This window comes from Chelonia mydas, chromosome 4 (assembly GCF_015237465.2).
Source record: "Chelonia mydas isolate rCheMyd1 chromosome 4, rCheMyd1.pri.v2, whole genome shotgun sequence".
In the NCBI taxonomy this organism is placed as follows: domain Eukaryota; kingdom Metazoa; phylum Chordata; order Testudines; family Cheloniidae; genus Chelonia; species Chelonia mydas.
Genome location: NC_057852.1, coordinates 62859772 through 62885113, shown reverse-complemented (window position 1 = coordinate 62885113; position 25342 = coordinate 62859772). Strand labels below are relative to the sequence as shown.

The window sequence follows — 25342 nt, the reverse complement described above, 5'->3', positions numbered from 1 at the left end:
TGGGCCCCTAAGTGAATTACATACACAAACTGGTATTCCATCTAGTGTTGGCATTATTATATGTACACATGAAACATGGTCAGCATCTTCCTGTTTTAGAGAGCACCAGGCAAAGAAACATGTTTTAGACTAATCCACCCACATTTTCTCTTTTTCCTAAATATGTGCAGCCACACGCAGATAACATATAGATCTTGGGAATAATACTATCTTGGTTAGAAAATATAAATGGAGATACTTTAGTCAATTTTTAAAGATCCATTTGGCAGATCTGAGAATACAATTCAGCCCTTAAAATTTTTCTTATATGGTTATATTGTGGGACAGACTTCCAGGGGAAGTTACAAGTGTTTCTTAAACTAATAACTATAGGATGAAATACAGGGACAGATTTTGTAACCATTACTCACATGGAGTAGTATCTAAACACATCAGTGGTCAAAATACATGCAGTATAGCATACACATGAGCAAGCACTACTCAGAGTGAGGGTTGCAGAAATGGGCCCAGATTATTATGTGTAATATTACAGTATAAATATTTTACAAAAATGATACAATGCACAGTTTATACAGAATTTTATCCCCTTACTCTCCAGAATGCCTATCCCCATTGAATAGAGGGATGTCCTGATACTGAATGCCCTCCAGGGACTGTCCCTAGCTACCTGGGAGGTCAGCTATCCCTTAGTTACCATAACTTCCCATGACAGCCATGTGCCACCAGATTGATCAACAGGGCAGGCTTATGAGTATGTGGATAATGGAATTTCACAGGAGCCAGATCTAGATTATGGAGCTTACCTATCTTCAGAAGCACCACAAAATCTCACAACTTTAAAAACTAAATACACAACTCATGTCTTCAACTTAGCTTTTCCTCATAATTTTACTTACACCCCCAGCAACTCACCCCCAAACCCTTGTAAACTAGCAAACTATTTCTCCTACAAGCTAGGAAAGAAGAAAAAACAGAGATTATTGCTCATCCTTCTCCTTCCCTGCCACACTCCCCATATTTAAATATTTGGGAGGTGCTCAGACACTGCAGTGATGGAGTCAAATAAGTACCCAGATAGATACCAGGTAAGGAAAGAAGAGGTTATTTTTTCTACTGCTGTGTGGTGTGCCAGAGAGGTTCTGTAGAGCCAAGATGCATTCTCTACTTTTCTTTTAGTTATTTAAGGAATATTTTGTGGACCGGTAGTTCACCAAGAAAAATTCTAGGATAAATTTTCAAATAATTCCATTTTTTAGCCACCTAGAAAATCTTCAATTCCACTAACATTTTAAAATTTTAAATGTATTTGTTTTCTTTTAAAATAATCAATTTATTGGACCTTGTTTTCTCTGATCTTTCTGAGTTTCTGCTTCTGGCCAGTGGCAGAAGTTATATTCTCTGAAAGGCTCAAAGGGGCTATTTCTCAGCTTCAGAAGGGGTTGATGTGGGTTACTGAGTACAGACCAGAATTTTGGAGAATACCTTGAAAAAAGGCTACAAGTTACAGCAATAATCTCAATGTATTTCAATTTGCCTTAACCAGAAATACCAGGGAACTGAGAAGAATGTACGCTGGGAAAAAACAAGTTACTTGATGACTGCTTTGAACAAACCTTAGAAGCAGGTTACAGAATTTCAGTCTCAAAGATGCCCATCTACACATACTTATCCATCATCAACCGCATACAATACTTATATCTATGTCTAACATTTATTAGTTATCTTGTGCTCCTTTGCCCTCTGGCAGTTTCTGCAAAATAAGAACAGTTTAAAGAAATTCTCTGTGACAAGAATGGATTTTTAAATTAAATAAATACTTTTAATATGATAAACATTTCCCACCTAATTAACACTTTTACCATATATACTCGTTCATAAGCCGAATATTTTTGGTAAAAAAGTGACGCATCATTAAAGAGCAGGGGTCGGCTTATAAACAGGTCTACACCAAAATCTGATTATTTTAAACTCTATGGAATCATTGCATTGAATATCTAATACACTGTAGTTTTGTTTACCTGGAGCATCTGCAGGCATGGAGCCCCTCAGCTCCCTGTGGCGCTCCTCTTCCCGCAGCTCCCATTGGCTGGGAACGGTGAACCGCGGCCACAGGGACCTGAAGGGCTCCATGCCTTCAGAAGCTCCAGGTAAACAAAACTTCCCAACCCGCCAGTGGCTTACCGTGACAGGCTGGGAGCCAAGGTTTGCCGACCCATTTATTAATGTCAATACTGCAGCCTTTTAAAGTTGCAAAGGCTTGTTTAGTGGACTAGATTGGCTTGAAAGGAATACTAAAAGAGCAGTGCTGCAGATCTGCATGACATTTGACCCAGGCATTTCACAAAATGCTATGACTTACAAGCCAATCAGAAAAGTACAATGAACAATGGTACTATAACACTGGTGTCAGTCCACGACTGTGTAATTTGATCTCTTCATGCATTTCTACCAATGGACCTCATAAGTCTCGAGACAATATGAAAATATAACGTGCAGAATCGATGGAATCTCTAAAAATTGCAATAGCCTGTTATCCCCACAGACATGCCACTCTACAGGGCTGCTTTGAAATAAACAAAGAACAATAATACTTTGACAGTGATAAAGCAGGTGACATGCCTATATAAAGTCCTACAAAACCTATAACTACAATAATAATAGTAATCTATTTTCATACTAGTATTTAAAATGAACGGTGAAATCAAAAGAAAAAGGTCTGCTTATCACGCAGCGTTCAAACTTAAAGTTGCTGAACATGCAGAAGCAAACAATAATTGCACCGCTGCTCGTGAATTCTGTATCAATGAGAAGCAAATAAGACAATGACGAAAAAATAAAACAACACTAAAAGACATGCCAAGAAGCAAGAAAAAATGTCCAACAAGGTGCGCTTCATTTCCTGAGCTGAAGAAAGATCTCAGTAATCGGGTTGTTGAATGTCGACAAAATGGGTACATTGTCACTAGAACTGGAATTCGTCTGCATGCTCTGCAAATGTCGAAAGACGACAAATACAAGTCAGTAAAGCCATCAATGTTTGTCGCATCAGCGGGTTGGTGTACTCGCTTCATGAACCGTCATAGTCTCTGTCTTCGTCAGCGAACAAAGATAGCGCAACACCTGCCGAGAGATCTGCAAGAAAAAAATCGAATCTTTCCAAAGGTTTATTATAAAATATCAAAAGGAATATGCATTTGAACTGTCACAAATAGGAAATATGGACGAAACTCAGATGACATTTGATCTCCTGAGCAACAGAACAGTAACCTGTGTTGGTGAAAAAAGAGTTTTAATTAAAACCACTGGCCACGAAAAAAATCCATTTTACGGTGGATTTATCATGTTTGGCAAATGGATCAAAGCTCCCTCCTGTTGTTATTTTTAAAAGAAAAACTTTGCCTAAAAACATGAAATTTCCTGCTGGTGTCATCATACATGCACACGAAAAGGGATGGATGGATGGATGAAAGTGAGACTATTGAATGGCTGGAAAAAGTATGGAATAAGAGACCAGGAGCACTTTTCAAGAAACCTGCTATGCTCGTTTGGGACATGTTTAGGGCACACAAGACAGATGAGGTGAAAAATGTGGCCAAAAATATGAAAACTACTTTGGCTGTAATACCTGGAGGCTTAACTTCAGTTCTACAACCGCTTGATGTCTGCCTGAACAAACCCTTTAAAGACAGGCTACACAAAATGTGGTCTGAATGGATGTGCTCAGGCATGGTGAAGTTGACAAAAGGTGGGAATCTTATGAAGCCCGAAATCAAGCTGGTTGCCCAGTGGATCAAGGACGCATGGGTGTCCATTCCCTTGGAAATGACAGAAAAATCATTTAGAAAATGCTGTATCAGCAATGCACTCAACAGGTCAGAGGAGGATGCCATATTTGATGATGACAAAACAGAGGCTGATGATGAGAAGGAATCTGAGTCTGAAGACGACACTGCCAACATCTACGATGACAGTGCAGGTGCAGTTGTGACTGAAGCCGAGTTTAATGAACTGTTTGGTGAATCAGAGACTGATTCAGACTTTGAAGGATTTTAAGACTTTTTAAAGTCTCATATTGTTCTAAGTTACTTGTTTTAAATATCCATTTACTGATTTTAAATATTGACTGTAATTTTGAAGGTGAATACATATTTGTTTAGTTATTATTATAACAACAACAGCTTTTTCATTAGATAACATTAAAATAATTCTAGCAAAACTTTGAGTGTTTCTTGTGACGCCAGCTTTTAAAATATAGCAGGGGTTGGAAAAATTTGGCTCCCGGCCCATAAGGTAAGCCACTGGCGGGTGGGGGCGTTTTGTTTACTTGGAGCCTCTGTAGGCACAGAGCCCCTCAGCTCCCAGTGGCTGCGGTTTGCCGTTCCCAGCCAATGGGAGCTGCAGGAAGTGGCGCCACTTCCCACAGTTCCCATTGGCTGGGATCGGCAAACCATGGCCACTGGGAGCTGAGGGGCTCCATGCCTGTGAAAGCTCCAGGTAAACAAAACATCCAGGCCCGCTAGCGGCTTATCCTAACGGACCAGAAGCCAAAGTTTGCCAACCCCTGAAATATAGGGTTGGCTTATGAAAGGGTCATACAGTTTTTGCTATTTTTACCTATCCATCTTGGGGGGTCGGATTATAAACAAACGGGCTAAGGAACGAGTATATACGGTAGGTCAAATTAGTGCCTTAATCAACAGGACAGTGTCCCTTTACGATTTTTACTACTTAGAAACCATTGTCAGTTCAATGTTCCTCTCTTTGAATCTTTCCAACACCCAAGATCTTTACAAAGCTTTCAGTGGTAATCACAGATTCACTTCACAAATCCATTCATCATGTTTTCTATTCCTGAACTACTGGTTAATTGCAGCAGACACACCACAAGCATGCAGTCACCTCCACTTAGTGAACAATGGAGACAATGGGATTTATGTAGTTCCTTGAGCAAGAGTTTATGTCAAATCATTTCACAAACACATTCCCCATCTGTGGAATTCTTTGCAGGTTTATACAGCAGAGCTCCCTATTATGGCCTTTTAATTCCAATATATCAATTTGTTCTTTAAATCAGAAAATATTCAAGGGTCAGACACTACAGCAGCCCTATTCTACTATAATCATTATAGGTTTATACATAAGCATTAAATCTCAAGAAGGATAACCTGTTAAGTGTCAATTTAATGAAACAAGAGACTGCACTGTTTCAAAACACAACTGGTAAACTGGTTCAGATCCAAACAGACTAGCGAGCAGCACGTGATACTACTCACCAATTGTGTAATCAAATAAAACACACAGAAAAAAAGGAATCATAAATAATCATGACAAGAGTTTGTCTTAGATAGAAACTAGAATTTTCTTGTTTGCAAAACAAGTTAGTTTCCAGTAAATATTTGTAAATAATAAAATGAATTTAATGCAACCTTTTTTCTCTGCACCCCCCATCTGGCAGTTTCATGCTGACACTAGTCAATTTCACAAGGGACAGTAGTGTCTGGCTGACAGCTAGTACACTGGGAACGATGCAGGTAAATGGGGAAAATACTAACATATTTGCCTGTATAGTACAGAGAAACCTGGTGTTAAAGTTTAAAGACGACCCTCATTAACAGTCCATTTTACAGTGTTAAATTACCTGTACTAAATTACCATCTCTCCAATCAAAGTAACCAAATATTTGTCCCAGATGTAGTATAAATTTTTCCTAAGAGAATAGCTGAATGACTTAGGACTGTGATTTACATAGTTCATTGTTCATAGTTCACAGTAGATCAGTGGTTCTCAAACTGTGGGTCCGGACCCCAAAGTGGGTCGTGACCCCGTTTTAATGGGGTCGCCAGGGCTGGCGTTAGATTTGCTGGGGCCCAGGACTGCAGCCCAACCCCCACTCCCCAGGGCCGAAGCCCAAGGGCTTCAGCACAGGGCGGCGGGGCTCGAGCCCCCTCCCGCCCGAGGTCATGTAGTAATTTTTGTTGTCAGAAGGGGGTCACGGTGCAATGGAGTTTGAGAACCCCTGCAGTAGATCATTATAATAAGCTATAAATTTTTTCCTTCACTAATGGCTAGGGCTAATGGAAGACAGATGAACATTTTGACTTTATATATTTAAGCATATTTTCACTAGGAATTTGTATTTTAAATATTAAACTATATTAGTTTAATAAAGAATGCAATAATATTTCACATCAAATAAATTTAATCTTTTATGGGATTCCCTTTCGCTTTTCAAGCAACATTCTCATCCAGCTTTATGAAAAGATCACTCCTTTGAGATTATTTTAGTCAGCGCTTAAGAGGTTATTTATTTAAATTTATTGGTGGGAGGAAGCAATATTCCCTGAATTTTTCCAGGTAAAAAGTATTAAGAACAAAAAGACTTAACTATGTCATCAGCAAAAAGCAAACAAACAACAAAACAGAAAAACCCCAAATAAACAAAACACAACTCTACAATATACAAGGTCATCAACTAAAGAAATATCCAATCTGTATCATGCAGTTTAAGGGACATTATGGGAAACAACAGGGAGTGTGTAACTTTTATAGGACTAGGATAGGGTCTATAGACCTGCACAGACATTTTGCAGAGCTCACAATCTAAATTCTCTCAGGTTTGGGAAACTCATACAGACTATGTATTTTTTAGGATTTTGGAATCAACTGGCAGAAACTGGTATGTTCATAGCTGAGTCATCATCTTTTCTTATCACGACAATAGCAAATAGAATATGAGAATATTTCTGCACAGATTCAGAGCAAGATATCATTCTACCTCAATTCTAAAAATTATTTTCACCACCCATTGACATTAGATGTGTTCTCAATGTCTTCTAACTAGTCCAACAGGAACTCCTCCACTGTTATAACATTAGGATCCCATTGGCTGTGAGTCTCTGAATTTAAGATATGCCAAATATGGGTACTTTGTTTATTTTTAGAAAATCTGATTGGGCCTACTTTTATGTTAATAACCTGAAGCCTGAGCTTCCACCTCTATAAAATAAGAATAATGATACTGACTTCCTTTTTAAAGTTCTTTGAGATCTACTGATGAAACACGTTATATAAAAGTTAGGTATTATTATCAGCCTCAGGTTTTCCTTAAACAACCTCTCTACAATGACCTAAAAACATTTTATCAAAGGATTCTAAATACTGTAATAAATTCTTAAATCAAATCAATGAGGCATACTGTTCATCTGACAATTGTTCAAAGAAAAAGGCAGACGAACAAAAAGTAAAATCTACCTGTAACATTTCAGGAGATCCCTGGTCACGTTTGACACTAAAAACTCAGGAGTTCCAAATCCAACTGACCAGCACCCAATTCTTTGGAACCCAATCAAAATAACAAAATAAATAAATAAATCCTTCCATAGATTGATGTTTCTGATCCTATGCCAAATAAACAAACAATTACTATAGCCATTGTTCAAAATGAGAGTTCAAAAAGGGTATATACAACCAGTGTTTGTGTCTGGCATTTAAAAGAAAAATAATAATGGCTTTTCCAGTTAATATTTCCTTTCTCTTTCCCCAGGAAGATATGTCCCCTAATTCCTGCCTCTTTCTTATAGTGCATTAAGCAATGACACTGGTTAAAAAGTCTACATTTAGCACAGAAGAACACAAAGTGACAGCAGTATCTCAGATATCCCTGTGTAGTAACTGTGTAAAATACTGATTTTTAAACTGGTGACTCCGGTAGCTCATGCATGGCCTCTAGCCTCACCATTTAACTCTGGCAATCTCTGCATTTACAGCATGTTTTTTTCTATATTTAGTGGTAACCCATTCTACCCTGTCAGTCCCTGTCTGGAGTCTTCACATCACATCATGCAAAAGATGACAAAGGGTAATTTGTCCATGAGAAAACTGTTATGCCATTCTAGAGGTTGAAATACAACTAAAAATAGGGAGTCTTTGCACAATGAAATCATCTTAGGTTTTCACTAAGGGTTTTACTGTATATGCTCTCTGCTACTGATCTCTTTATAGTCAACTGGGCAATTAATAACTTTCAATTTCTATATTTCATCAGTAGAACTGTTCGAAAAAGGCATGTGTCAGTTCATCTAATACAGCAACTATCAATGGTATTTACTTTAATATAAAATAAATATTTACATCTTATCCATGGGGAGATGTTAAAGACACTAGTTGCATTACCAATACATTACGAACGTGAACAGCTGCATTACTTTTTGGCTGGAACAAAACCTACATATCCAGGAAATGGATTTTAATACCACATCTGAAACCCTCTTTATTAATAGTATATTTTTGATCTGATGCTAGACAACACACAATTATAAGTCTGTACTATTATTTCTGCAAAAATCTGAGGGTATTGGACGGAAATCACAACTTCCTAAATCACAATTAAAAACAAAGTCATTTTGCCATCAGATTTTTTTCATGACACTTGAAAGGAAACCCAAAGGAGTCTACGGCAGAAAACGAATGCTTTAAGACATTATACTGACCAAAAGCCCTTGCTCTCCTTCCCACCCACAAAAAACTTATTAAACAACTATATTCTTTCAATAGGAAAAGTCAGGCTCCACTTTATAATTGTATGCAATCTCTTCAGATAAAAGGAAGATAATATCCATCAGTCTTGTCACACAAAAAGTATAAAAGAGATAAGGAACATACGATGGGCAGAGATATTGCTTCTTTTTCCCCTTTCCTTTCTTTGAAGATTTCTCTTTGGAATATGCTTCTTCAACCCATAAAGACAACAAAACAAAAAAGAGAATTTCCAGTAAGAACTTCATCTTGAGGGCATAAGTCTCAGAAGTACAGCTGATCTATGGTAGATAAGAAAAAAGGGCTATATTAGTGGGATTAATTATGGAAAATGGGACCACCTACATATAGGAAGTAAACAAATATATTTCATTCACACACAAGGATCACAGAAAACTCAGCTCAACAAATTATCTCAAGAGAGAGGTGCTCCTAGGCTACAAATGAGATATAGTGTTTGTTTTAAGTATCCTCCCAATATTTACGTACATGGATAGACTGTATGATAGGAGATACACAATAAATTGATATAAACATATTTTTGTTGCTGTGTTTTGGAGGAATACATTTAAACTCTCTAAAGGAAGCCCTAACTCAAGAGGCCTGTGAATTCTCACCTGACATGGGTAGACTTCCCCCTCTAAAAACCCACCATATTCACCGAGAGACATTTATATGCCAGAGCATGCTCCACAGTATGCCAAGTATTGAGATCATAAGAATTTCATATTTCATTTTAAACCACTGTGTTCAACAAATTTACCATTAATAGACAAGACACAAAGTTAGGGACTCATACTGTAACCTTAATGCACCCAAGTAGTCCCATTAATCTAAATTTTAAGTGTGAATAAAAATTGCACGTGTAGGCTCTTACATGGGATTGTATATTTGAATAGCTTTCAAATACAATACATTAGACAACAAAGAATATACCACACGTATTACAGAAATTACAGATTATAATGAACATGGTAATTATCAAGGGTGACCAATAACCTACAGAATACTATGCTTTCCTCTGCATTTTGTGTCCTAACTACCACAAGTAGCTTTTCCATCCTTTTCTCCCTAGAGCAACAGAAGCACTTTATAGATTTTTTTTCTTTTTTAGAAACAGTAGTTGCATCTCTCTCTCCCTTGGAAGCAGCAGGATATTTATATTCTTTTTAACATCAGCAACAGAAGGAGCTTCTTGTCCACCCTCCAAAAGCAACAACAGAAGGGGCTTCTTATGCCCTAAGCAAACAGCAGCAGGGACTCCTTGCCAAATTACAAGATATGGGACTCTCCATCTCCTTCCCAAGCAACAGCTGCAGAGCTCTGATACCTCCGCAGCTGCAGCAGCAGTCTCTTGACTCAGCCCCAGCAGCAGCAGGAGGATGAGGGATAGCTTACTACCATCACTCATACACAGCATCCAGGGACTTCCTGTCCTCTCTCCCAGTTAGAAAACTGTCCTCCCCTCAAAGAAAGCAGCATTAATACATGATAGTAATAATAAATAATAATCATTTATATAGGATCTTTCATTGGAGGCTCCTGACAAGCTTTACAAAATGCACATAAAAGGATCCTTACACGCTAACTATGGCATCGGGTCCCAGTAAACTACCTTCCCCACCCCACCCCACACCATTCTCCAATCACAGCAACAGTGACTCTTTACTCCTCCCCCAGCCAAGCAGAGCAACAGGGGGTTCCCCATGGCCTCCTTCTCCAACCACAGGAAGCTCTCTGGGGCTGGGGCTCCCTTCAGCTGTGGGTCTTGTACATAGGTGCTGGAACTAGGGATGGGGGGTGGGAGTACCCCCTGGCTTGAAGTGGTTTCCCTTATATCCAGGGTTTACAGTTTGATTCAATGGCTCTCAGCACCCCCACCCTACAAATTGTTCCAGCGTCCCTGGTCTTGTACAGTGCTAGCGGCAGGTTATTTGCACTAAACTCAGCACCAACCCAGCGACAACAGGGGCTCCCCGGGCCCCCCATTCTCCAGCAGCAGCCACCCCACCTGCAACAGCAGCGCGAGCGACGCCCCGCCGGCCTCTGCCAGGCCAGCCCTGGGGCTCCGGGTCCTCCGCCTCCCGCGCGCAGCATCCCCGTCTCCCTGCTCCCCACGGCCGCGAGCAGCGGCGTCTCCACCAGCGGCCCAGTGCTGGCCGAGGTACTGAAGGCGCTTCGCGAGGAGACAAGCGCGCCCAGTGCACCGGGGCCCCAGAGACAGGGACTCGCTGGGCCAACGGGGATGATGGAGCATCTCCTCCGCCGCCCCCCGCGCCCGGGCCAACGTAGCACGCACGCAGCCCCACGGCCCACCCTGCCAACACCCGGTACATACCACAGGGCGCCCCCCACCGCCGGAGCGCAGGACGCCGCAGCCCCCGCTTCCCCCCACCCCTTTCCTAGAGCCGGAGGGGGCTCGGGAACCTGCAGCGCGCCACGGCAGAGCCGTGACGGACCGAGCACCTCCTCCCGCAGCCGTGGCAAAATGAACCCTGCATCTAAATGCGTCCTGTCCCCTACTGAGCATGTGCAAAATGCTCACCCCCGTGAGCATGTGCACAGCGCCTGCCCATGTGCCCTGGAGAAGTGGAGCCCTTTGCCCTCAGTTTCCCCCAGTGCTCGTTTCCCCTAGGGAATGCGGGGAGGGAGCGGTATCGTTAGGAGCGGAGAGGGAAGGGGATAGGGACGCATATTTGCTCTTTCCTGTGAGCATCCCCGCTAGAATTCCGGCAGGGGGAAAAAAAGTTAAACTGGGACAGTGGCATCAGGGGGTAAAACGCTAGGCTCGCTCTCCCCCCCCCCCCCCCGCCCCAACCAGATCCCCTGCTCTTGTGGGCATCCCTGAGTGCTCACATATAGAGGAGAGTGGACACCCACTGTGAGACATGAGGGCTAGAGGAGGGCAGAATTCCCAGCAGAAGTCATGTAGTGGGGTGAAACACTGGTTCGGGATATGGGGGTGGGAGTAAGTGTCCAAGGGCGTTCCACAGTAAACGGAAAAGGGCAATTAACACGCACTGGAAATGGAAACTACACAAAAGTAGAGAAAATGGAATAGGAATGGACAGTAAATACCATTTTAAAAATAGGGGGTAAGGGGGAAGTGATATAGTTTAAAAATATCAGAAAAACATGGAGAGGGAGAAAAAGAAAAATTAAAATAGGCAAGAGCAGTAATATAGTACAATTTTAGTAAATAAATAAGGGGAAATAATCTTGAACTACAAGATATATGTCACCACCCTGCTCATTCTGCTGGCATGTTTGCCCATTCTTTTTGTCATTTTTTGTTTTAGATTATGTGAACAAATCACAGAGACTATATCCTCCTATGTGTTTGTACAGTGCCTAGCACAGATGGTTCCAGTTCCAGTTGGGGCACTACCATAATGTAGATAAAAATTATAATGATAAATTCTTGTTGGAGGAGCTTTGGGCATTAGACAGCATGACAGAGCATATCATTTAAACTGGTATAATTCCCCTGAAAAAAAGCAAGGATTTCTGTTTCAAAGATCATTGTAATTTTGCATCTCTCGCAGATACTGTAACTTTTATTTTATAAAATCTTTTCTAATTATTACATAAATTAGTTGTATTATAAATCAAGAGTGAATAGAAAGGGACATCATTTATAAAAAAAAGGAAGGCCCCAATCCTGCTGAAACATACACACACACAGCACTTTAACCATATAAGTAGTTCCAATGAAGTGCATAAATACTTGCAAAATCAGGGCATTAAGGCCAAATTATGGAAACACATACAGGAGTAAGTTTAGTCATCTAAGTAGACTCAGCATAGAACAAGTCCACTCGTCCATTAGCATCATGGTCCTTAGCAGGGCACCTTTCCACTACCATTCCTGGTTGCAGGGCATATTCTCAATATTATGTAATATTCCTCAAAGTGTGCCCATCCTCAACTCTTCATCCATGATTTACAGAATGACATATTCTGAGGATTGCCTCATGCCACTCAGAATGTTCCTTGCAAGGGACCATAGATGCTAGTGGAAGGGCAAGCACATTCTGCTGAGCATATGCTTTAGAATGTGTCTTGCTATAAGAGATGAGAATGTATTGATGGGCACATTCTGAGGGGTGTCATATCCCTCAGACATGCTGTGCTATGAGGCATGGGTGCTAGTGGAGGGTGAGCACCTTCAAAAGGTTATTCTACACGCACCAGAACGTGCCCTGTGGTAATGGAAGTGCGTGTGGGTACGCTCTGGTGATTTTTCCTTTGCTGCTATATATCAAATGCTTGCGGTACTTTCTAATATTTGCTCTGTGCCCATCAGAATTTTACCAACATCTCCACAACCTCTTTCAGCAACACATGTCAAAACGCAAATGAATTAGTCTTTGCATGTGTCTCCTTGACATGCAGCCCTGCCAACACAGGGAAGAAAAGAAAACACAAAGTGGTTCAAATCAGATCAATTTTATCTTCAAAACACCACAAATTCTTCTCACAATGGAAAGAAACAACTTGGATAAGTCAGTCTATTCAACCAGAACCAATGTGCTGTTTAAGACTGTAGATGTTACAGAGTAGGCAAAGAAATTTTTGTTTCAGTGAGAGTACAAGAATTCAAAACAATCTGTAGGACTCAAGTCAGTTCTACATATAATATTATAAATTTAATTTAAAAATTGTACATAAGGAAATCCAATAGATTTATTTTTAAATTCAGGGTAAGGTTAGCACAAAAGGTATCTAAAACTGCAAAAATAACACTATCTATTTTCCTTCTCACTTAGGTGCTGTAAGTCTGCACGATTTCTTCCCTGTCTAAACAATAATACAAACTATCATACCTGAAGTATATTTTGTTAACATGGTGAATGATCAGACTTTTTATAAGACCTACAATTCTATTTGCTTAAATTATGGAATCTGTCTTAGACACCTAGCAGGATCATTCTCATCTAAAACTACTGTACCAAAATAAATGTTGATAGATCTAAGTACATGACTCATTCTTCCTTGACCATAACTCTATTCGACCAAGCCCTACTAGTCACACATGCCTAATAGGTCTTTCAGCCTTGAACCCTATAAGATGGTTACATAATACAGCTGGTCAGACTTTTTTTAATTAAAAAACATTTTAGATAAAAAACGGACAAAAAAGGTAGCAAATATCAGCTGAATATTTTGTTTGTTCTTTATAAAACACGTCCCCTCCAAATTTTATGGAGTTTTAAGGAACTACATGCAAACTGCAGATTTGCTCATGTATGCAAATTAAATTAGGGGTGATGAATGTAATTAATGTATAAACATTTGTAAAACTCCAGACACAGTGCTGCTGAATGGTATTATGCTATTTGTGCTCCACTGTTCACTGACACTTGAGGATGTACAAAAGATCACCCAAAATTTACAGACTGGACATGCTGGCATTCCACCTGAGCCACTCAAAGGTGCCTCTGAACCAGTGAGCATCAGCCTATATCAACTGTTCTTAAAAGTGTGGGCATCAGGCAAAATACCAGAAGAATAGAAAGACAGCATCTCTGTAAAAGAACAAGGGATCTCATACAAAGTGTGGCAACTACAGGCCGATCTCCTTGATATTGGTTCCTGGAAAAGTCTTCATTCACATTCTCCTTGGTAAGATACAGCCCCTCGTTAACAGACATCATCCTCCACAGCAATCATATTTAACTGTTGGGCAGCTGACAATGAAGAACACTGTCCTTACCCTCCAGCTTCTAGCAGAGCTGCACTGGGAATTTAACCGCCTGCTTCACAAGGCATATAATCAACATGAAACAGCTTTTTGTTTCAGTCAACAGGTCAGCTCTTTTGCTAGTACTTAAAGGAATTGGTGTTCCAGACGTTCTGCTAAACCTGATGCATGATCTTCACACTGGTCCTGGTGCAAGGGTATACATTGATTCATGGCTTTCATAGCATTTCTACACAACCTCACGTGTGTGGCAGACATGCATTCTTGCCCCAGCACTATTCTGTTAAGCTATCAAGTGGATATTAGGACTTAGCGTGCCACACCACAGAATCACGGTTGGTCAAGATGTGTTCACCGTCCAAGACTATGCCAGTGATGCCTTGCTTGTAGAGAAGTCAGAGAATTTCAGCCTCATCCTCCAAGGCACTGCTCACAATATGAAGTTGAAAACCATAGTCCAAAATCTCAGAGCTGGGCCAGCAGTAAACCCCAGTGAAGACAGGGTCAAGTAACAGGAAGAGCTGTGATGAGTTTATCTACCTAGGTGGTAAGCAGTGTTCAGATGTTCACCGCAAACCCAATGTTCTTCGATGAATAAGTCTCACATCCTGCATGAAATCCAGGTGTGGCTTAAAATGTGTTTGGGCTGAGACAAAGTTCAGGATCTATTAAACCTGTGTACTACCTGTATTGCTCTCTGAGTCAGAAACCTGGACCCTCTTACCGGCAGACTTGGAATGGCTAGAGACATTCCATGTACACTGTCAGCACCAAATACTGAACATAAAATGGTTTGACCAGGGGTGAGAACACTTACCGGTACAGGGTGGGGAGAGGGGGAGAGAGGACTCCAGCCCCCGGAAGGGGCAGGGCCTTGGGCGGAAGGGGCGGGGCTGGGGGAGTCAGCATCCTCCAGCCAGCCCTTCCATGCCGCATGGCCCAGGCTGTCCGGGGCTCCCGTGTTGATTTAAAGGGCCCAGGGCTCCAGACGCCGCTGCTGCGGTAACTGGGTATGGGCCGGTACAGGTTCTTACCAGTATGCAGTACCAGCCTATACTGGCTCACTTTCACCCCTGGGTTTGACTTTGTGCGAAAGGTCATAATCTATCACAGGTCTGGCCTTCTTTCAATCACTCATTATATTCAGAAGCAGTGTTGCCTGCTTTTTAGCCATGTTGCCAAAATGAACAAAAACACCCCAGCATACCATGGTCTCACACTCTCCCTTGACACGTGAAGGGCTGAATGCCATGACCCTACCTGTGGAGATTTGGGGATTACAGGATTGAGCCAAGTGTAGGAAGTGCCCTAACAATGCTTACCGCAAAACCATCAACCATGGTCAATGTGGCTGGCGCAACTGTCTGCAGTAGACTATGCATGTTTGATGCTCCACAGTTCCATCTTCTTGGTGCTAATTAATTAAATAACTTGCACGGTTGTCAAAACTAATAGAGTGTGCTCTGGTTATAACAGACATTCATATTACTAAGAGTTTCCCTTTTTATTTGCTGGAACTAGAACATGCGTCTTCTCAGGTGTCTTGGAGTACTTGAGGGCCCCTCAGTGATGTTTGGCTTTCTAATATAAAGAAGGGTCCCTAGCCTCTGTTTGCCAGAAGCTGGGAATGGGCAACATGGAATGGATCACTTGATGATTACTTGTTCCACTCATTCCTTCCGAAGCACCTGGCATTGACCACTGTCAGAAGACAGGATACTGGGCTAGATGGATCATTGGTCTGACCCACTATGGCTGTTCTTATGTTCTAAGGTAATCAGACAGATGGCCTACCATGGGTTCCTCCCAGCCTTATTGGTTTTATGGTTTCAAGCTGGAAACCTCTTCAAATATTTTTATATGCGGTTTTATATTATCCTTTTCTGTTGAGTTGTCTTTGCTTATCTCCAAATTCAGATTGTTGTTGTGCTGAAGAAAATTGATAGAATTCTTCCTTGAAGATTTTCCCTCCCAGATTTGTACTGATAAAAATCCACTGCAGCAACGTCCATTTAAAAGTTGTGAAAAGCAGAGTACAGTACGAGATCTTCCTATAAGGATCATTTAGTGTGGGAAGTAGAGATGAATTAGGCTTAAATATCCATATGTCAAAATAATTAGGTACATGTAAACATTTGTATCCAATGTGCTGTGAGGTCATTCCCAAAGAAATTTAGAATCTAAACCTGCACCTCTGTTATCACTGACTTCAATAGGAGCAAGGCCTTACAGAGGTTCTGACTTACAAATCAGTCTACGTAAATGTTTACGTTAATTGTTTCTTTCACTATATGAATAAGTACTGAATGTGTTCTTAAGAAGGTTGCCAAAGTGCACCTTTATAAATTCCTAAAAGGATTTATTCAGCATGAGAAGCTTATTCCGGGACAAAAGAATGTATTTGCTTGCCCACAACTCTTGTCTTTATGTTGGAACATTTTACTAGTGACACTGAACTGGCTTTAAACTCTGTGTATAAACATAGCATCCTGGATCAATATCATACAATTAAAAAATTAAACAGATTGTACACTACCATATTATAATGGAATTCATTGCTGTAGTTAAGATTGAAAGGCAATATCCATAAAAACCATTTTTAGTTGTTCATGCTCATTTTCCACTTAAGGAAAAAAATTTTTGAAAAGTTTCAGCAAAATCCATCATGCCATTATTTGGCTAAAACCCACAAAAAAACCAAGCAAAACCAAAATTCACATGCACATTTGCACAAGATAAGTAAACACCTGTCCTCATTTTCTTTCCTTAAAGTGTAAATAGAAAAGAAGAGACATGTTCTGCATCAGAAGCCAAACCCTGGCAGAAAGCATTTCATTTCCAGGAACATATAATATTAATAACCATGGGAAATAAATTTTTGCTTTCAGAAATTATAAATACATAACTCTAACTGACAGTGGGAGTTATAAGGGCGTATATGAGTGCAGAATTGAGCCCACTGGAAAACAAAGCTCAAAAGCCCTTGCTCACTGTAATGCATGCATTCTGTCTAGTTACAACACCAAAGTGTCTTACCTTAATTGCTCTTTCCTGAAATGCTTCTTGATTTGTACACAGTCTGCACAGCTGTCAGCTACCTGCTAGACATATGATGCCACAGGCCCTTAGGGTGAAACTTAAAATCCACAAGATGCTCATTTTCAGTTGCCGGAACACTCTGAGGGCATTGTCAATGTATGTAGAAGGAACAGAGCCTATCTAGACCCAATGAGTGATGCCAACCAGCACTATAATGCTGGAACCCTACAGTTTATCATATGTCTGCCAGCTAAGTAATCCTAACCAAGGGAATTTTTTTTTCCCAAGACAACCATTATTATGGTAGAACATTGGCACAATAGGTATGAGCTGATTTCAGTCCTGGGCAACTGTGCTATAACGAATTTTAGAAATTTTTTCTTTAGCCAACCCTAGCAATTCCCTTCCACAAAAAAGTGATATCATCACCACTAGCATAAACTCAATTTCTAGGCAAAATGTCCTTGTTTCCATTTCACAGCAACAAATAACTGTTTTATTTGTCCCCGTTTGTGATGGTATTGGCTGCCATAGATATATAGAGCCAGCTACTAGATGAGCCTCATTTATTTAGGACCAAATCCTGGGAGCTTTATCTATGTAAAGACTTTAGAATTTGGCTGTTAGACAACTTATACATGTCCTTTTCTTCAGATGTAATCTAATAAGAACGAAAAAATCAGAAACCGTCAGAAGTAACTGTGCATTGCTTCACTTTATTATGGTGACTACAGGCATAGCAACAGAACCAGCTTCATTTGATTGATTGCCAGTCATCATTTTGGCCTGTGAACTTGGTTTGGAAATGAATCTATCAACCAGTTACTATCCTGTGTGTGAGAAATCTAAAGAATTCTGCATGTGAAGTAAGAAAGCTAAATTAAAAAACTACCTTCTGGATTCAAGAAAGCACTCAAGCACATGCTTAATTTTAAGTATACGCTCAAATTCTCTGTTGAATCAGGATATTTTATTATAAGTGTTTTAGTCAAAAACGAGTGCTGCCAAAACAAGACAAAAACACACTCAGGTGAATTTTGCCCAACGAATTACAGGGGAAAGAATTTTGCCAGCTTTTTTTTTTTTAAGCATTAAAGACATTTTTCATATTTGAATTTCAAAAATATTTAGTGAATTCCATGATTTTTAATTTTGCTGTAAATATTCATGGAAATGCAGTTTGTCATGCAGGGGACTGGACTAGATGACCCCTCAAGGTCCTTTCCAGACCTCCGATTCTATGATCATTTTCCTCCTTGTCATACAGACAAGTTGGAGAAGCAGCTCCTCCAAGTCTCCTCTCAGTCAGTTTTCATAATCTTTGTGAAAATGTTTTCACAAAGAAAAAAAAAAAAATCACATTACAGTACATCAGTGCATTCCATCCACTTGTTAATCTACATAATCATAGCACTAGTGTAGGTTTCCATAACTACTTTGTTTCGATGTGGCAGGAAGCCTTGCGTGCCCCCATGATTCCAAAAGTTGTGCTGGTGGGATCATAACTCCTGATAGGTCACCCATACCAGACGGGTTGTAGGGTAGGAACCAGACTTAATGCAGTCCACTGATCCTCTGGTAGGGCTTGGGAGTGAGCTAATGACTTCTGTAAAAAACAAAGCCTGCATTCTGCAAGGTATGAAATTAATAAGCATTTATGTTATTTCACCTAACAATTTCTGCACAACATCTCATAAGGATGACCTATTTCTACGACAACCGTTTCTATAATCATTGGTTTCATAATCCAAACGACCTAACATTTATAATACAAACAAATCTAACAGAAAAAGTTCAAGGAGTCCTGGCAAGAGTTTGTGACATATCAAGCACATAATTTTAATCTTACTATTTTCCTTGTCTAACTGTGTATAAAGACACTAGAGATTTTAGTATTTTTTATCATTCAGCATTAAAAAACACACTGACCTTTCACTATGTGCTTAGAATAACTTTTTATCTCGCTAATACATTTTCTTTTTCTCTTGGAATAGTTGTGAAATGTATGTGCTAATGGATCTGACATCAATGCTGCTAGAAAAGAGGGAGACTTATTTTTGCCCTTGAAAACAATCTGGTTATTAAAGATATGCTTTATTCTCTGCAAGACATATCAGCATTTTAGTATATTTTTGTAAAGTAATTTAGGCCCAAATGTTTAAGCACATGAGTAATCTCACTGACTTCAACAGGACTGCTAATAGAAATTATAGATGAGGGAATCGTAGACCAGTTAAGCTTAATTTTGGTACCCAGAAAGATAATGGAGAAAATAATCAATTTGTAAGCACTTAGAAGATAATAAGGTGATAAGTAACAGTCAGCATGGATTTGTCAAGAACAAATCATGTCAAATGAACCTTATATCCTTCTTTGCTGGTGTAAAAAGCCTTGTGGGAAGCAACAGATGTGAGATATCTCAATTTTAATAAGGATTTTTATGCTGTCTCACATGACCGTCTCATAAACAAACTAGGAAATATAGCCTAGATGAACCTAGTATAAGGTGGGTGCATAACTGTTTGGAAAACCATACTCAGAGAGTATTTCTGAATGGTTCATTGTCAAACTGGAAGGGTATATCAAGTGAGGTCCCACAGGGATTTGTCCTGGTTCTAGACAATATCTTCATAAATGATTTGGATAATGGCATAAAGAATATTGCTTGCAGACAATACCTAGGTTGGAGGTGTTGAAAGCGCTTTGGAGGACAGGATTAGGATTCAAAATGATTTTGACAAACTGGAGAAGTGGTCTGCAATGAATAGGATGAAATTCAATAAGGACAAATGCAAAGTATTACACTTAGGATGGACTAATTCATTGCATAAATACAAGATGGGAAATGACTGCCAAGGAAGGAGTACTGCAGAAAAGATCTGAGGGTTATAGCGGATCACAAATTAAATATAAATCAACAATGTACTACTATTGCAGAAAAAGTGAACATCATTCTGGGATGTATTATCAGGAGAGTTGTAAGCAAGACACAAGTAATTCATCCAGTCTGCTCAGCGCTGACATGTCCAGTTCTGGGCACCATACTTCAGGAAAAATGGGGACAAATTTGAGAAAGTTCAGAGAACAACAACAACAAAAATACTAAAGATATAGAAAACACAACCTATTAGGAAAGACTTAAAAAAATGGGTTTGTTTAGTCTGTAGAAGAGAAGACTGAGGAAGAGACATGATAACCATCTTCAAATACTTAATAGGTTGTTATAAAGAGGAGGAGGATCAGTTGTTCTCCTTATCCACTGAGGATGGGACAAGAAGTAATGGGCTGAAATTACAACAAGGGAGATTCAGGTTAGACATTAGAAAAAACTCCCTAACTGTAAGTGTAGTTAAGCACTAGAACAAATTACCGAGGGAGGCTGTGGAATCTCAGTCATTGGAGGTTTTTAAAAACAGGTTAGACAAACACCTGTCAGGAATGGTCTAAATAATATGTAGTCCTGCCTCAGTTCAGGGGATTGGACTAGATGGCAGTGAAGGTCCCTTCCAATCCTATAGTTCTATGATTCTATGAGCTTAAAATTAAATGTATGTTTAAGTGCTGTGTTGGATTAGGGCCTAGGTTTTATTTCATTGCTTATAGATTAAATACTGTTCTGCATGTAGAAGTCAAAGGGAGTTTTCTACTCTGGGCAGCTGCAGGACTGGGGCTTTGGTTTGCTTAGCCAAACCAACTGTGTGCTATATGCAGTGTAGTTGTAGCCAAGTCCACCCCAGGATATAAGAGAGACAAGGCGGGTGAGGTAATATCTTTATTGGACTAACTTCTGTTGGTGAGAGAGACAAGCTGTTGAGCCACACAGAGCTCTTCTTCAGGTCTTGGAAAGGTATTCCCAGTGTCACAGCAAAATGCAAGGTGGAACAGATTGTTTAGCATAAGTAATTAGCACATATCATAAGGGACCATTCAAGGTAGAATGGCCTGGTAACACCTCTGCAGTGATAGGACAAAAAGAGGGGGTAAGTGGGTTACAGAGAGTTGTAATAAGCTATAAATCCAATGTCTCTGTTCACTCCATGATTTTTAGTATAAGTTGGACCAATAAAAGATATTACCTCACCCAACTTGTCTCTCTAATTGTGTGCTATGTCAAAGTACAGTAGAACCTCAGTGTTCCAAACACCTTCTAGTTGTTCTTTCAAAAGTTTACGACTGAACATTGACTTAATACAGCTTTGAAAGTTGACTATACAGACAAAAAATGCTGCTTTTAACCATCTTAATTTAAATGAAATGAAACAAGCACAGAAACAGTTTCTTTACCTTGTCAATTCTTTTTTTTTTTTTTTTTTTTAAACTTTCCCTTTTTTTTAGTAGTTTACATTAACACAGTACTGTACTGTATTTGCCTTTTTTTTCTCTTTTGTCTCTGCTGTGCCTGATTGTGTACTTCTGGTTCCAAATTAGGTATGCACTTGACTGGTCTGTTCATAACTCTGGTGTTCATAACTCTGAGGTTCTACTGTATCATACTTTGTTTTTCTGAAGTCTGTGCAATTGAAATAGACTTCACATGATGTACCAGTCAATTAAGTAGTTACTGAAGATTGTCAAATTAGTGCATTGTGTTTTAATACATTAGTCATGTTTAATGCAATTTCTTTGTTAGTACAGATATACGAAAATCTTGCTTACCAAAAGAGAAAATAAAGTTATATATAGCACATAAGATTTTCTTATTTTTATACCCTGGTGAAAATCTACAGTAAAATAATATATAATAGTCCCAATAAGACAGTACATATTCTGCAAGTGAAAAAAAAAGTGAAGGTGTTTGGTAAGACAATTATAGTGTAAAGTTAAAAAGGGTGCACATTATACGCAGTGCATTCAAGGGCCTATTCTCCCCTAAATGTAAGGTTAACTAACTTCCATTAACTTTAATGGTAATTGCAGATGCAGATCGAAGCAACTCAATGCATCTTTAAGTCAGTTGCTAGATGAATCACCCAGAAAATGAAAAATCTGTTCTCTTTTCCATCTCAGTGCCTGTTGCATCTAGTGAAATTAAGATAAGGTTTTTGATTCAGTTGTTTATTTTAGTAAGAGCATACAAATGAACTGATGTACTTTCCTTTAAGAACTATTTCTTATGGCCCCTTGATCTATAGCTTTGTAAAGCTCAAAGCCCTTACCATAGAATATCTTTGGCAGTATAAAAGGCTTTTTGTTTTTAGTTTTTGTTTTCTTGTCTTTTAAAGCAAAGCAGCTTTAGTTAGCTGTCATTTAACTATTTTTTAAGTTAAAAGAGCAGCAATTGGGTTAATCTACTAGGTGGTAGAGGGGTTTGGTGTGTGGGAGGGGGCCCCAGGCTGGGATGGGGGTTGGGGTGTGGGAGGGGATGCAGGCTCTCGGTTGGGAGTGTGCACTCTGGGGTGGGGCCAGAGGTGAGGGGTTTGGAGTGCAGGAGGGGGCTCTGGGCTGGGGCATAGGGTTGGGGCATAGGAGGGGATGTGGGGTACGGATTCTGGGTGGTGCTGACCTCAGGCAGTTCCCAGGAAGCTGCCGGTATCTCCCTCTGTCTCCCAGTGGAGGCGTGGCCAGGTGGCTCTGCGTGCTGCCCCTACCTGCAGGCGCTGCCCTGCAGCTCCCATTGGCCAGGAATCATGGCTAAATGGGAGCTGCGTAGTTGGCTCTGGGGTGGGGGCACTGTGCGGAGCAGCCATGGCCATCCCTAAGCTGAGGAGCCAGAGGGAGATGCCAGCAGCTTTCTGGGAGCCATGCGGAGCTGGGCAGGCACCCTGCCTACCCTGCTGCCAGTGGCCAAATGAACTTTTAACAGCCCAGTCAGTGGTGCTGACCAGAGCTGCCAGGGTCCCTTTCTGACCAGATGTTCCAGTCAAAAACCAGATGCCTGGCAACCCTAAACAAGGGGTGGGGACCATATATCCTCTTATAGTAATCTTGCCCATTGAGAAGAACTTGAATGCATATAGTGAAAAATGTAGTTCAAAATGAAACTATTGTCTAACATTTTACTTTTAGTTCCACTAAAATTAGTATTAAAGTTATGTTTAACTGTTCATCTGGCCCATAAATGGTTATGTCCCTCACAATTTGTAAGACAACTGTCACTCACTTGGCAGCAAGCTCAGTCTTTATTATGGGTTTAAATCTGCTCCATTGAAGTCAATGGAAGTTCATTTTCTATTGACTTTAGTGGGAGTTAGACCAGGGCCTATGATTTTAAACAAATCCAGATACTAGCCCAAAATCTGTGTTCAGTTACGGTGGTGTAAATTAAAAGTAACTCTCTTTGAAGAGATAGAATTAAGCAAAGTACTGAAGGCAGACTTTGGGTCACTGTGGTTGTGTGATTATATATTGATTTATATAGCACTTCTTAAAAACCTCAATATATGCTGTTCCAGCCAAGCTACAGTTGGCACAGGAACACAATGTGCAGAGCAAAGGCGGCTTTAAATCTGATCCTGGATCCAGCATCTGACATAATTCAGAGCAGCCTTAGGGCGAATATAATGTACACTCAGTTGCTCAGAGCCCCAAGGAACCTTGTCAGCTTCTGAGAACAGGCAAAACACAGCAGCACTCCAACCATGCCTCTTATGCTAGATGCTGTGAGGGGCGAGTGAGGGTAAAGCCATTATATCTGTTCTATCCCACACGGGATTCCCCTGCAGTTGGGGGATGGGAAGGGAGGAGAAGTAGGAGGAGCATGTTACCTACTTTGTCTCAGTATAGAAAGGTCTGCCTAGTGTTTAATGTTTGTGTTCCTCTATGCATTTAAATAAACCACATTACACCACAACATTTGACTTGCAGTTGGCTAATGCAGGAGACAGTTTCAAGGGCAGGAACAATAAGCTGTTTAAGAAATTGCCATTATTTAAAAACTAAACACAGTTCTTTATTTATAAGGATGGCAGAGAAAAAACATGGCAATGGCGATGATGTTCATCAGCTGCCTCTGAATCAGCCCAGTCTACTTTTCAAAAACGAAAAGAAGGTCCAGTATCTGGTTAAAAAAAATCCTCTCCTGCCCAAATACTTTCTTGTCTTGTTTATGAGTCCTGAGTTCAGGGCATATCAGGGACCGATCATAAAGTGTCAATGAATAAGAACTGTGAAGAGCAGAAACACCAAACCATCCCCGTTGGGCAGGGGAGAGTAATGTCATTCCCCCATCCCTCACTCCCATTCCAGATGAGATAACTGAGGCAGAGAGAGAGAGTCACTTAGGAAATTTGCACCAGATATTTAGAATATTCTATAGTGATAAGGACTTTTTACATGCAAATAGAGATAGTTTTTGCTTTTGTCTTCTACAATTGGCAGTATGCAAAGACAGGAATAGTAAAAAACATTAAAGAAATTTCTATTGTTTGGAAAGTAGGCATGATTTCCTATAATTGAAAAGCAGGGTGGGGCAGGTCTTGAGCCAATGGAGAATATACTCTGTGCTGCAGTCCTTGACTAATCCTGTAATCCAATATCTGGAAATTGAAACTAGACAAATTAGGACTGGAAATAAGGTATACATTTTTAACAGTGAGAGTAATTAACCATTAGAACAATTTGCCAAGGGTCGTGGTGGATTCTTCATCACTGAAGAAAGATTGGACGTTTTTCTAAACAGAATCATTTCTGGGAAATTCTATGGCCTGTGGCATACAGGAGGTCAGATTACATGTCAGAAAGGTCCCTACTGGCCTTGGAATCTATGAATCCTTCCATTGACCAAAGCAAAAATATTGAGTGATGTAATGCTTTTTACACAGCATGGTATCATGAATTAGTTCTTTCTACAACCCTTGAAATTGCAAGTCTTCCTATAATAATGTGAATCCAGTTCTAATAAAGAAACTGCTTTCAAGACCAATTATCAGCTAAAGTGTCTTTTCTCAAGTAGAGAATCTTCCATAGATTATAAATAAAAGTATAACTGTTTTTATGGTGCGTTATTCTCCACCCACAGAATACAGGCAATTCCCACTGATGTCACAGAATTGTAGAAGTGTAGGTCGGGCAGGGACCTCAAGAAGCGTTCTAGTCAGTTTCCCCATTCTGAGGCAGGATTAAGTA

General features: G+C 40.1%; 1 protein-coding gene across 4 annotated transcripts in view; it reads right to left on the bottom strand.

Annotated features, from left to right (window-relative positions):
* Positions 1-11086, bottom strand: part of GLRB (glycine receptor beta) — a 71027-nt gene extending 59941 nt beyond the window's left edge. For 2 of the 4 annotated variants that reach the window (XM_007071272.3, XM_037897458.2), the window contains exons 1-2: positions 10874-11086; positions 8662-8816 (exon numbers count right to left, since the gene is read on the bottom strand). In XM_007071272.3, coding sequence (XP_007071334.2) covers positions 8662-8816; positions 10874-11065 — 347 coding nt within the window. In that variant the 5' untranslated portion in view covers positions 11066-11086. Of the gene's footprint in view, positions 1-8661; positions 8817-9865; positions 9984-10873 lie in introns of those variants that run through there. The other 2 variants (XM_037897457.2, XM_043545896.1) reach the window with 2 other exon arrangements.
* Positions 11087-25342: the final 14256 nt, after the last annotated feature.